The sequence below is a fragment of the Argiope bruennichi genome, chromosome X1 (genome assembly GCF_947563725.1).
Source record: "Argiope bruennichi chromosome X1, qqArgBrue1.1, whole genome shotgun sequence".
Lineage (NCBI taxonomy): Eukaryota > Metazoa > Arthropoda > Arachnida > Araneae > Araneidae > Argiope > Argiope bruennichi.
Genome location: NC_079162.1, coordinates 126,436,387 through 126,448,694, shown reverse-complemented (window position 1 = coordinate 126,448,694; position 12,308 = coordinate 126,436,387). Strand labels below are relative to the sequence as shown.

The following is a 12,308-nucleotide window of genomic DNA, read 5'->3' as shown; positions in this document are numbered from 1 at the left end:
CTAAAGAAAACAATTCTGAAAAGTTTGTTGAATTGTTATTTTATGCAAACTCTTTTTAATAAGTTCTGAGTTGAGTGCTTTAATCTGTAGTGACTTCTGTATATACTGGAATAAGATTTAACTACGAAAACAATCAGCTTAGTTTAGATTTTTAAAGAATTATCTTACACTTTGAAAACTGAATAATTTTTCTAACTTGAAGGAACTATAAGATAAATAAGAATAATCTAATACATAAAAATGAATTTTTTTGTTCGTATTGTATGCGCTGCTGTACCGTTCATCGGATGGCGATAAAAGTTTACCAACTTATTGCTTGCATTTGCGCGAAAGTTATAGGCATAGTACAGTTATTAACAGTTATTTTGAACACAACAAAATTTAAAACAAATCGTTCCATACGTTTCTATAATTCAACATTATTTTAAGATTGACAATCAAGAAAAGAGAAACAGTAAACGGCAAACGGAACATGTCATTCGGAATGAATCGCACATATATGAAACAAAATAAAATTATCATCAACGATGTCAATCTATGTGAGTGAAAAAAAATCGAAAACTTTAGTGCAAGCGCTAATTCTTTTTTCGTTTTCTTCTCGATGACCATCAGGCGGATGGTCAATCACTTCAGGTGTGGGAACTAACCTAGAAAATCCATGTTTTCCACAAGACATTTGTTTTTGCTGAAGACGGAAAATCAAAAAGTATTGTCTATTCTAAAGCACTTGAATAATAAAGTAAAAAAATAAATAAATAGAATAAATATTATTTATACTTCTTTTTTATTATATTATTATATTATTTATACTTTTTATTATATTATTTTATTTATTATATTATTATTTTATTTATTATATTATTATTTTATTTATTATATTATTTTTTTTTATTATATTATTATTTATACTTTTTTTTACCCTCGGGGGGGGCACCTCGAAATGAGGATGAGATGCTTCCGGCATGGTGGTTGGATCTCGCCACCCTGGAGGGTACACTAATAGGTGGGGGATCTGACTCCCCCTATCGATGACGGGACGTACTTCCTTCGGGGAGGGTTGTACCGTGGCCGGTGACGGCCCTTAGGACTCAACCACAGTTCCCGCCAATTGCTGTTGCGGCGGTCCGGTCATTCAGTTCTATGGTTTAAATCCGTGTGCCTTAGGGCGGGTCGGAGAGTTAGAAGGTTGACTTGACTTATACTTCTTTTTTATATTTCATTAAATTTCAAGAATGTATTGATTGTCGACAAGAAAATAAATATCATTCTTTCTATCATTACCAATTAAACAAGATAGTTATTTCAAATTTCAAACAATATTTCCATAATTATTTCTTCTGCGGCAGCAAAGCCCCAGGTATCAGCTAATGTGTTTATAAAAAAAAATTTCCATAACACGTTTAAGTCAGTATTACGTAGGGATATTTTCTTTCTAGATTCAAAGGACTGAAATAATTTTATTTAAAATCAGAAAAGAAAAATATCTATTAAATATGTAAAAATAGGAGAAAAAACAAAAATTAAGGATCAAAAGTCATGAATACAAAACATTTTTAAACGTTCTCCTGGGATGCCACCTGCAGGGAAGGAGAAGTCTTCATTGAGCTCAGAAATCCCATCCAATGTTGAAATGATTCAATTAAGAGCAAAATGTTCAATAGAATATTTTGTGAAAATATTCTAAAGAAACAAACAAATTACTTTTATGGAAAAGCGTCTTGTAGTTGAATGAATGATAAAAAGAATTCCATAAATGTAAAAAATACGTAACATTAAAAAAAAAAAAAAAAAAAAAAAAAAAAACCTTAACCCTTTGTATTCGGATGGTGCCTCTCACTCACCAATCAAGACGGCGCATCCTTTTGACGTTTTATTTATTTATTTTTTAATTTAATTATTATTTATTTATTTATTTAATAATTTAATAAAAAATACCTAAAGAATGGTAAGAAGATGTAGATTATTTTTTTGGTAAAATTCAACTTAAAACTATAATAAATATTTTTTTTCCGATAGCAATAAACAATTCCTCGTGTTAGCTGAATAATTTTGAGTCGAATTCTTTTCCGAGTGCAAAAGGTTAATAGTTTGTTGGACTTTTTCTAATTAGGTATAGGATGCATGAACCATTATTTGGTATGATAAGAAATAAAAATTCCTTCATTTATTTTATGCGTAAAGTTTCAAATAAGAATACCTTTCTTATGAATAAAAAGATTATTAGATATGTTTAGAAGTAGCAAATTCTTCATTAAGACTTGATGATTGAATATTTGATATATCAATAGGTTTAACCTTGTTTAAACCATATTAAAAAATTTAAATCTATTAATAAATCAACTTTTAAGATAATAAAAATGTGTAAATTGAATTTAATATTGCCAACAAGAAATTGAAGTTTTCTTAAAACAACCTACTAAAAACATCTGTGACTAATTAAGATACTACAACACTTAATAAACGTTCATTTTATTTTAACCCTTTGCACTCCATGGTGACTCTCACTCACCATTCAAAACGGTACAACATTTTGACGTTTTATTTATTTAATTTTGATTGTTAAAAATACCTGCAGAGTAATACGAAGATGCAAATTAATTAAATGGGAGAATTCAACTTAAAAAAATTATATATATTTATTTTTCGAATCAATAAAGAAGTCCTTGTATTAGTTGAATAATTATGCATCGAATTACTTTTCCGAGTGCAAAAGGTTAAAGTTAAAAGAAATATTTTTTTGTATTTATCTCGCAAGACAACAACTGAACTATTGAAAATATTTTGAAAGGATATTCGGTAGTTAAACAGTCTAAATTTTTTTAATAAGTATTTATTCCCCTTGGTTAAAAGTAAAATCATATATCTCCTATCATTCAAATGTTTATTCTTTATTTTTTTTTCACCAAAAGAAATAAAAAGTTGAAATGCATAAATCGGTATGTTGAGAAAGCAGTTAAACAGATGGTTACTGTTATTTCCTAATCACGGCTTTGCTATATGGACCCGTCTTTTGTCGTAAAGTTAATGGAAGTAACAAAACCTATCCATTTTCATTGTGGTTTGATAAGCTATTTAAATAATTAGGCATACAAATGTCTTATTAGAATGTAAACTTATAGAAATGGGAACAAAATGGGACTTTAAACATATATATGACAAGAGCCTGAAACAAATAAAGCTTTATATTTTTTTTAATACTTTCCATTGCAGTCTGATTTACTTTAGGTGAATCATAAACTGAAGCATGGGATGCAAAAGTTATTTATCCGCATATGATTCGCTTTATTTTACTTTAATAATAGATTAAGTCATAGCATGAAATACCTCGATGTAATTTCCCTTTTTAGATATCACAATATTGCACAGTATATGCAATAATTAACTATACTATACTATACTAATCTTACAATTTAGATACAGAATAATGAAAATTACTAACAGGACACAGAAACGAAGATTATCAAGACTATTTAATTTTCCTAAAGCAAGTATTTTTATTTTCTTCAAAAATTTTTTCCAATAACCAAAGCCTTTTTAATGAAAACAATGCCAGGCTTATAATCTCAAATTAAATGAGAATTGATAATTGTATTTAAAATATTCCATAGTGCTCATATCTGAGTATAAACTGCCTGATAGTATTGACAAATTATACTTCTTTGTAATAGCTTTATGTTAACATGTTGCGCCATTAAAAATTAAAATAAATTTATTATTTTTTATTCTAAATTAATATTTCATTTCATTTTCATACTCGTGATAAAATAAAAATTTTCAAATGTTTGCTGCATTGTACAAAAAGCTTAAGAAAAAAAAAAAAGAGATATACCATTCATTTGAATCTTAATTGTTTATTTCAGTCCATCCACTGAATGTAACATAAAAATAAAGATACATATTGATATTCTCAATTTCACAATCGAGATGATAATGTATAAGGGAGTTACTGGAATATTTCCATTTCAAAAATTGTTGAATAAATAATTCTGCTATTTCAATCCCTTTAGCATTCGTAAATTATCTTAAAATTTTTTATGATATGCATTTTAAATGACTATTTCACTTTTACACACTTTCAAAGCATCATATTTTGCTTTTTTGATAATTTCTCTGTAATCTCGCAAAAGTCTATAAAACTTACTAAAAGGATTCTTAGATATACAGATTAAGACTAAGCTAATAATTTCTATATCCTGAATCGTAGGAGTTGTCCACGGTTAAAGTTCATCTATTCGAGAGATTTTGGATAGAAAACTCAAAGAAAAATGAAGTAGTTGAAAAATTACAAATATATTTGTCTTATAAATTGACGTTTGATGAATCAGCATAATGTCACATGCTAAAATTTCATAATAGCAGCTCATGTCACATGCTAAGATTTCACGATATCAGGTCATGTCACATGCTAAAATTTCAGGATAGTAGGTCATGTCACATACTAAAATTTCAGGATAGTAGGTCATGTCACATGCTAAGATTTCAGGATAGATTCTGCAACAGACAGCGTTGACCACTTTGACACGCTACCGTGTAAAGAAACTGCTTCTCTGTCAGCCAAAAAGAATTAAAAGTCCGTCAAGAATTTTGAACTCAGTATTTAAGCGAGTCGAGTAAATTTTGGATAGGCAAAATATAAAAACATGGTTTAATAAATGTTAGGCATTTAAAACTTATATTCACTTGAAAGATACCTTTGACAGCTGTTTTCTGCTATAAAGTACTTGTCTATGAAAATACTTTTTCGTTAGATTATAACAGAAATAATGAAAACGATTTTAATTTAATGGCAATTAGAAGCTTAAATCCTACAAGTTTCCATTCACAGGATTATCTGAACGGTGTAATAATGCCATTTCTCACAGACAATTTAATGAGAATTGAACAGCAGTCTCACTGTCGTTAAATTAGAATAGATGAACTTTAATTGTAGACGTAATTTTGTACATCAGGATAAGTAAAAAAAAATCTGACCTGCTTGGATGTCTTCATTCAGAAGGTACATATCTGTTGAACAAAAATCTTTTTAGGGAGATATATACGAATACATTGACTATAATACAATTTCATAAAAAATCCTTTAAAACCACAAAACACGACGCTATGGATCATGCACTATGCTAGAAACAATTTTTTGTATTTTCTTAAATTTATATTTTTCTAATTGAAAATTTTTCTTACATGATATATTTTTATGAAATATATTTAGAATATTGAGAAGTTATTAAAAAAATTTATAATCTAAAACTTATTTTATTAAAAAAGTTAGTTAGAGGTTTTATTATTAAGCTCAAAACGAGATAGACACAAAACTTTTCAAGTATGCCAGGAATAATTTTGTTTTAATCAAAAATATCTTTCTTTCAGTTCTTAGCAAAAACATCTAATCAAATTTTTAATAAATTGCTTCAACTTCGAATGAGATCACTTTAAATCTATTTGTTAAGAGTTGAAAAAAAAATCTTCTTTTGAATTTAGATTTGAAAGAAAGAGTAGATTTTCCAAAATAAATGAATAAAATAGAAATAAAAGATAAAAAAATTGGAGACGCAAATATTAAATATGGGGATCGATATTTCTTTTATATCAAAGAAAATGAATGTTTTCTAAAGAAGTTGCTTTTTCTCATTGTTCTGATGAAAGAAAGTAAAACAGAGTTTCTCTGATACATTTTTTGCTTCGATGAAAAAAGAGATGCCAGAAAAATATTTTAGACAGAAGTTTCTTCATTTCTTCAATGTTTTTTATTTGCTAGATGCTTTTAATTTTTTATTACCCAAGTTGAAATTCCATGATATGCTCAGTAAAAGAAACTAAAGCTAATCCAATATGTGTATGTAATGATACCTTTTAATCTTGTTTAAGTCCTAATTAGTTTCATATTTTTATCTTAAATTAATCCATGTCACTTTATTATAAAATGCTCTCTTATTTCCTGATCCAGATTCCACCTTTTTATTTAATTATTTCTAACATGCTCTCTAAAAAACTGCTTACGCTTTAAGTTCTCACGTTAGAAGGGAAGGGATAAAAATCCTTAACACCCACGACATAATATCTAAAGATGTCTAAGATTCCCTTTCTTGAATCAACACGAGTCAAAGAAATTCCTATAAAAGTCTCTTAGTAAAAGTAGTAAGGAAAAAAATTCTCTCACTTTTCCCTTGTTGTCTCGGTATAAACAGACGCGTCTCCTTGCTTCGCCTCGTTTACAAACTATGCCCTCCGGTGGAAAAATAAATTGCATTCCAAATTTGTTAAAACTATGTTAAATGTATGGCTGATATTTTTTATCTACAAATTTTAATAGCAATATGAATTATTTCAACAATCATTTCTTTACACTGATTTTCCAACTTTTAAGCAACTTCAGATACAAAGTTCCTAAAAGCACATACTTGGTTGTTCGTAACAACTCTGACTGAATTTGTTAGATTTGGCGATACATATATTATGGTTTATTTCCAGCAATTCTCCAATTTCCATACCATCTCAACCCATGAACTCGAAGCAAAAAAATTTTTTCGAGGGAATTATGGTTCTCTTTTATCTTCCACTTAAATTTTTATACAAAGGAGGAAAGTATTTGTTCTTTAAGAAAATTATTAAATGTGAACTAAAAATATAAGTAAAGATTAAATTTTCGAGTCTCTTGAATGATAATCATTTGACATCCATTGTTTTGAATCTTTCAGTATTTCATGGAATTTCATTCGGAGATAAATTTAAGCGTTCAATCACCTTATTTCCTGTAATATTAAATGAATACGCACATAAAGGCTTGTTGTATTTTTTATAGGAAAATGTTCAAACTAATTTCAATTTTTTCTCAAATTGTATATAGGACACATAATAAAAATGTTTATGTATTGAATACTTTGAAAAATGTTTTAGAAAAAGAAAATGAATGGAAAAAAATGAAGATAAGACACCCGATTAAATGCAAACGAATTGAAGTACAAAATATAATGCAACATGAATAGGTAAACATACCAAATCTTGCGAATAAAGATAATACGATTAATAGCCAATCCTTTTTTATATAAACACATTTTTTTGTAACTTAGATAGTATTATATATGTTAAAATCTATAAGTTTTACTATCTCTAACAATTATCCTCAATTAGTCAATTATAAAAGATTCTAGTATTCTATTAATTCAATGCGTTCATTGAAATTATGATGAAACCCTTATTAGCGCTTAACTGTATTTAACCGAATGCCATATGTGCATCGATTTATCGAATTTTGATATTTATAAGCAAAAAATAAACCATTCATAACCATTATAATTCAATCTTCTTAAAATTACTTCGAATGCATAGATAAGTCAAGTATTCAGTGGATTTCCATTTGAATCAAAATAAGGAAATATTCCCAAAATAGAAGGTGTCATCTTATTAGATCGTAAAGAAAATAAAACAGTTCAACTGCAATTTTCATCCACTTTTATCCCACCAACTTTTAAATTCAAATCACATTTATTTGTACAACATGATTTATTCTGCTTCCAGTTAGTTTCAACTCAAATTTTTAGATATTGTTCAAAAAATAATTTATTAGTTTGCATTTAAAATAACAATAATATTTAATTTAAGAATGGATAAGAATTTAATAGCCTGAAATACTCGTTTGATGAAGAATATATTTAAGTTTGCAAGTCAAATGAGAATTTTCATCACCCCCAAGGCATGAAGCGAGCTTTCAACGTCAAATTATTAATGGCCAACTAAATATATCTTTAACAAAAAATAAGATCTCCTTAGGAGTAGAAAAATCCAGCATATTTTATGCTATAAAAAGCAATAAAACTTTAGATATTAATAACTCAGTTTCTGAAGCTTTGTTTGTTGCCTTGAGGGAAAAAATTCAACAAGAAAAAAACTTTTTTAGACTAGAACAATATTTACATTATTAACCCTCCCCCCAAAATGAATTTGCCGGTTTCTTTCAACTGGTTTAACATACCTATATATTATGAAAACGTTTTCTGCCCTGGAATTCTAATCTTGGTTTGGCATTTTAGAGGCTTTAAGGCACAAAGTCTCGAAGCTCAATCGTGAAAAGAGATTTCGAGGATTTTCTAAATGTTAATAAAAGTATCAATATATTAATGACATAGAGATATATGGAAAGGTAACGGTTAAATTTCGAAGTCCCTTTACCCTAGTTTAATCTAGTTATATTTATGTTTTGTTTGGACTTTAGCCTTACGGCAGCGAGAACGACGTTTAAATTGGCGTCCCTTTTTCAATTTCCGTGTCATACCAGCGAAAAGATCCGACCAAGGCGTATTTAAGAAGCACCAGATTCGTTTACACTGCCCAGTTCTTCGGTGGAATCCAAATTCCTCCGGTCCGGAACCTTATCACCAAGACTCTGCCTCTTGGATTAGTAAGAGGATAAATCATATAATTTTTTTAAAAAGTTATAAAGACGGATCTTTAAACAGCAACATTGTTGTTAAATTTCCTGGAAGTAACTTGATCATTGATTATTAAAAAAAATATTAGTAGTGCATTTAAAATCCAGCTCTTAATTGTTTAGTTCGCATTTTTCTTTATTTCAATTTTAATTATATATTAGAATGTATTTAAACTATATCGCATTAGTTTTATGAACATTTTTCATAACTAATAATACTTAGAAAGCACCTGAGGCACGACATGTTTGTCATAAAACAGAAATGAAAATTTGATGCAGTATTTGCTCCTTTATAATGCAGTATCTGAAACACTGCATTTTAAAGGAGCAAAAATATCTAAGTAGTTAAATTAAGTAGTTAGTTGAAGTTAAAATTCAAGGTGAGAAAACCTTAAATAATCCTCCTAAAAGGAATAAAATTTAGATATGAAAAAAATTTCTAATTGTAAAATCATAAAAATAAAATCAATTTATCACATAATAATTTTGTTTAAATGAAGTGCTTTTTGAATTCAATAATAAGTTAAATAAATAGGGTTCAGCATACATTTAATACTCAGAAGTGTTTAAAAATTTATTTCGAATTTGTTGTCAAATTTGTTCATTTGCCGAAATGAAATGCCAAGCATATTGAATGCCAAATGTGTTGATTTCAGTAAGAGTGTTAAATGAAATATTTCCAGTATTGAAGGCCAAATTTAAATTGAGTTTTCAAGTGTGTATTGTCATTTTTTGTGGTAGCATCTGAGCAAATTTGTTTCGTCACTTTGAGAATGGGAATCATTTTGATCTGTATTTTAATCAGACAGAAAAAGAAGGGTATCTGCGATAAACACCAAAATTGAATTTTTGGAAAAAACAGCTGTTTGCCAGTGAGATTAAAATGAGAGAACAATTGAGCATACAATGCAAAATTGTGTTTTATAGAAAAATGAAAAATAAATTTGATTTGTAGGATAGCAGCCGAAAGATGTCCACTTTCCAGGTATCGCAGCCTGTCGCACAATATTTTTCAATATTATATGATATTAAACAATATTCTACAATATTTAAAAACATATTGCGAATATAGATTTAATGTCATACAATATTTTACAATATTTGTGAGCTACTAGGATTATAAATATATATTTTCGGGTTAAAAACTCAATTAAGAGCATTATCAGAGTTACTGTCTATGGAACTGACTTGATTTATTTTTTGTTTCATTTCTAAAGTAATTGATTTATATTTCGAATGGTTATTACAAATGTAAAAAAATGATTTGTTGGCAGTGTTGATGGAGATTTCGGTGTAGAGAGTCTGGGTGGCTGGTATTTTGCACATAACGCTTTGACATGTGCATGGTCTTCTAGAAGATATGAGATGAAACGGACGTTTGTCTTTCATATACCCTTGACAGGCGCAATTGTGTTGTGAGGCCTCATTAAGTCTTCCTGTTTAGTCTCTGGCTAGGACAGAGTTTGAAATGCTACGCCATAACAGTAACTACTGTTGTGTTATAAGTACAGACAAATACATGCAAGAAAAAAAATTTGTTTAATTTTTTACATCTGGTGGAGAAATTCTTGATTCAATTCATTATTTTTTTGTGTATATATTAGATCAAAAAATTAATTTGAATAAAAAATAACCGAGTAAAAGCATTGAATCTTGTATGAGTGAAAGTCGTTCATATATTATATAATATTATAAAGAGAATTAAGGATTCTTTAAAAATCTTTTGTAAACATTTTGCTAGAAATATAAACATTAAATGGGAAATCAAAAGATCGATAAAAATAGCGCATTTTTCTTGCTACGATCCCAAAAGCTCCTTGATTTTTTAAAAAAATCATTAAGATATTACAACTTAAATAAATGTCTGTTTCCTTAACTAATTCTTCATTTCCTGGTTTTGTTTTTCTATTTGTGCTAATTAGCATGGTTCAAAATTCATGGCGAATAAATGGCAGGAATTTTGTTTCTTTGATCTTTTGGTTGATGATTATTTTTAATATAATGTATATGTATCTCAAAATAAATACTAAGACACAATTTCAACAATAAATGAAAAGGCGAATGCATGTTTAATGAAAAACTAAAGATTTGCAACAACATATTTGTAATATTTTAATCATCTTTAAGATTTTTTTATTACTATTGTTTATAATTTATTCACTTTGGTGATAAATAATTTAGTGCATCAGTACAGCGTTTCCTCAGTAGTTTTCTTTAAAATTTTTTGCAAACATTTTATATAAAGAAGTTTACTAGAAATGAGAGCATGCTTTAAGTACATGGAAATTTTCGAAATTATGAAAGTTAATTTCATGTTTTATTTCATTTCTTAATTTCATGCATACGTGAAATGCAGCAATTTGTCTCAAAGAGCTCTGGATATACAGGTTAAATGATAAAGTAATTTTAAGCCCTTTGAATTAAAACCAGCGTCTCGTATAGCCCGGAAAGTATTGTGCACCTATAATAAAGTGACTATGCTGAATTTATTGAGATATGTTACAGCTTCCCTATGAGCGAACTAAGGAAATTCTAAGAAATACCTAAAGAAATAAAGGAGATGGGCCAAAAAGTTCATTTAGAAAAATACATGCTATACCATAATAAAAACACAGGAAAAAGTTTCATGGAGTTATCTGTAAAATTGGCAAAGATATTCTCAATTAAAATTAGGAACTCTCCGTGACTTGAAAAAGAGTTTATCCTAAATTGAAAAATGTATTTTCAGGTATTACCCCCCCCCCCCCAGTGTATTTTTAGATTTTTTGTTTTTCTTTTTGTTATTTGTGTTTACTTTTTTCATTGCTTTATTTTCATTTCGCAGTTCACTCTGAAAACAACCACGAAAGTTTTCCCCTTTTTTATTATGGTATTAAGCACATCTTTCCAACTGGATTTTTTGGCCCTTCTCTTTTATTTTTTTAAAATTATTTTTGTAACTTCATTATTTTACTTCTAGGAGCGCTATAAGCTATCTAAATAAATCCATCATAATCACTCTACTATAGGTACATTTCACCTCCTTGGTTACACGATAGTCCCTTTTGAATTTAAAGGGCTTAAAAGGACTTTACCGATCACCATGTAAAATAATGCTCGAATTTTTCTCTTCGCACTAAGGATGCTTTTACCCAATCAGATTTTATTCTTATTAAAATATACCAATTTAAAGTAACAATGCTTACTTAAAAGCCTTATTAAGTTAGCAACTATAAGATATTAGGATAGATTTGACATAAATTAACTGCAACAATGAATACATTTTCCACTCTCCGATAGATTACACCTGATTTGGCTTTCCCATGTAGGGAAACTACAGCAGGGGCGTAGTCAGGACTTCTATGGAAGGAAAAGGGCCTCAAAATATCCTCAAGAAGTGATCGGATGCTCACAAAGGGAACCGCACCCATCCTCCTCTAATATCATTGGGAAAGGTCACAAACTGTCGCCAGGTGACCAAATGATAATCAAGTATCTTTAAGTACATGCATTGATAGTCATTCTACTTAAACTTTTCCAAGCTTTTTTTTTTTTTTTTCCTTTTTTACGTGTGAGAACCTTATTTTAAAAATATTTATGATGCATCTATTTTACTTGAATGCTCTTAACCGAAGGTAATTAGCCAAAATAGTTTAATATTGTATTTGGGATATTCTTACCGAGTGCTTGATTGCATTCCATTCTAGGATTCGTTCGTTCTTTTTCATAAATGTATGTCTTGTATTATTGCATTGATTATATTTTATATTAGGTGTTTGGCTATATCAAGACAAACAAGCTTTAATATAAAATCAGGTAAAATGCAGTAACACATATTCATTTTATTACTTCATTGCACCAGGTACAAAACTAAACAATGTTTATTAGATAAGTGCGAAAAACGGCT

General features: G+C 28.5%; 1 protein-coding gene across 3 annotated transcripts in view; it reads right to left on the bottom strand.

The window, feature by feature from the left end:
• LOC129958053 (hepatocyte nuclear factor 6-like) overlaps positions 1-12,308 on the bottom strand; it is a 183,364-nt gene that overhangs the window by 52,377 nt on the left and 118,679 nt on the right. The window contains exon 3 of one of the 3 annotated variants that reach the window (XM_056070212.1): positions 4,972-5,004. The exons of the other annotated variants lie outside the window; for them this stretch is intronic. Coding sequence (XP_055926187.1) covers positions 4,972-5,004 — 33 coding nt within the window. The remainder of the gene's footprint in view (positions 1-4,971; positions 5,005-12,308) is intronic. 3 annotated transcript variants of the gene reach the window in all.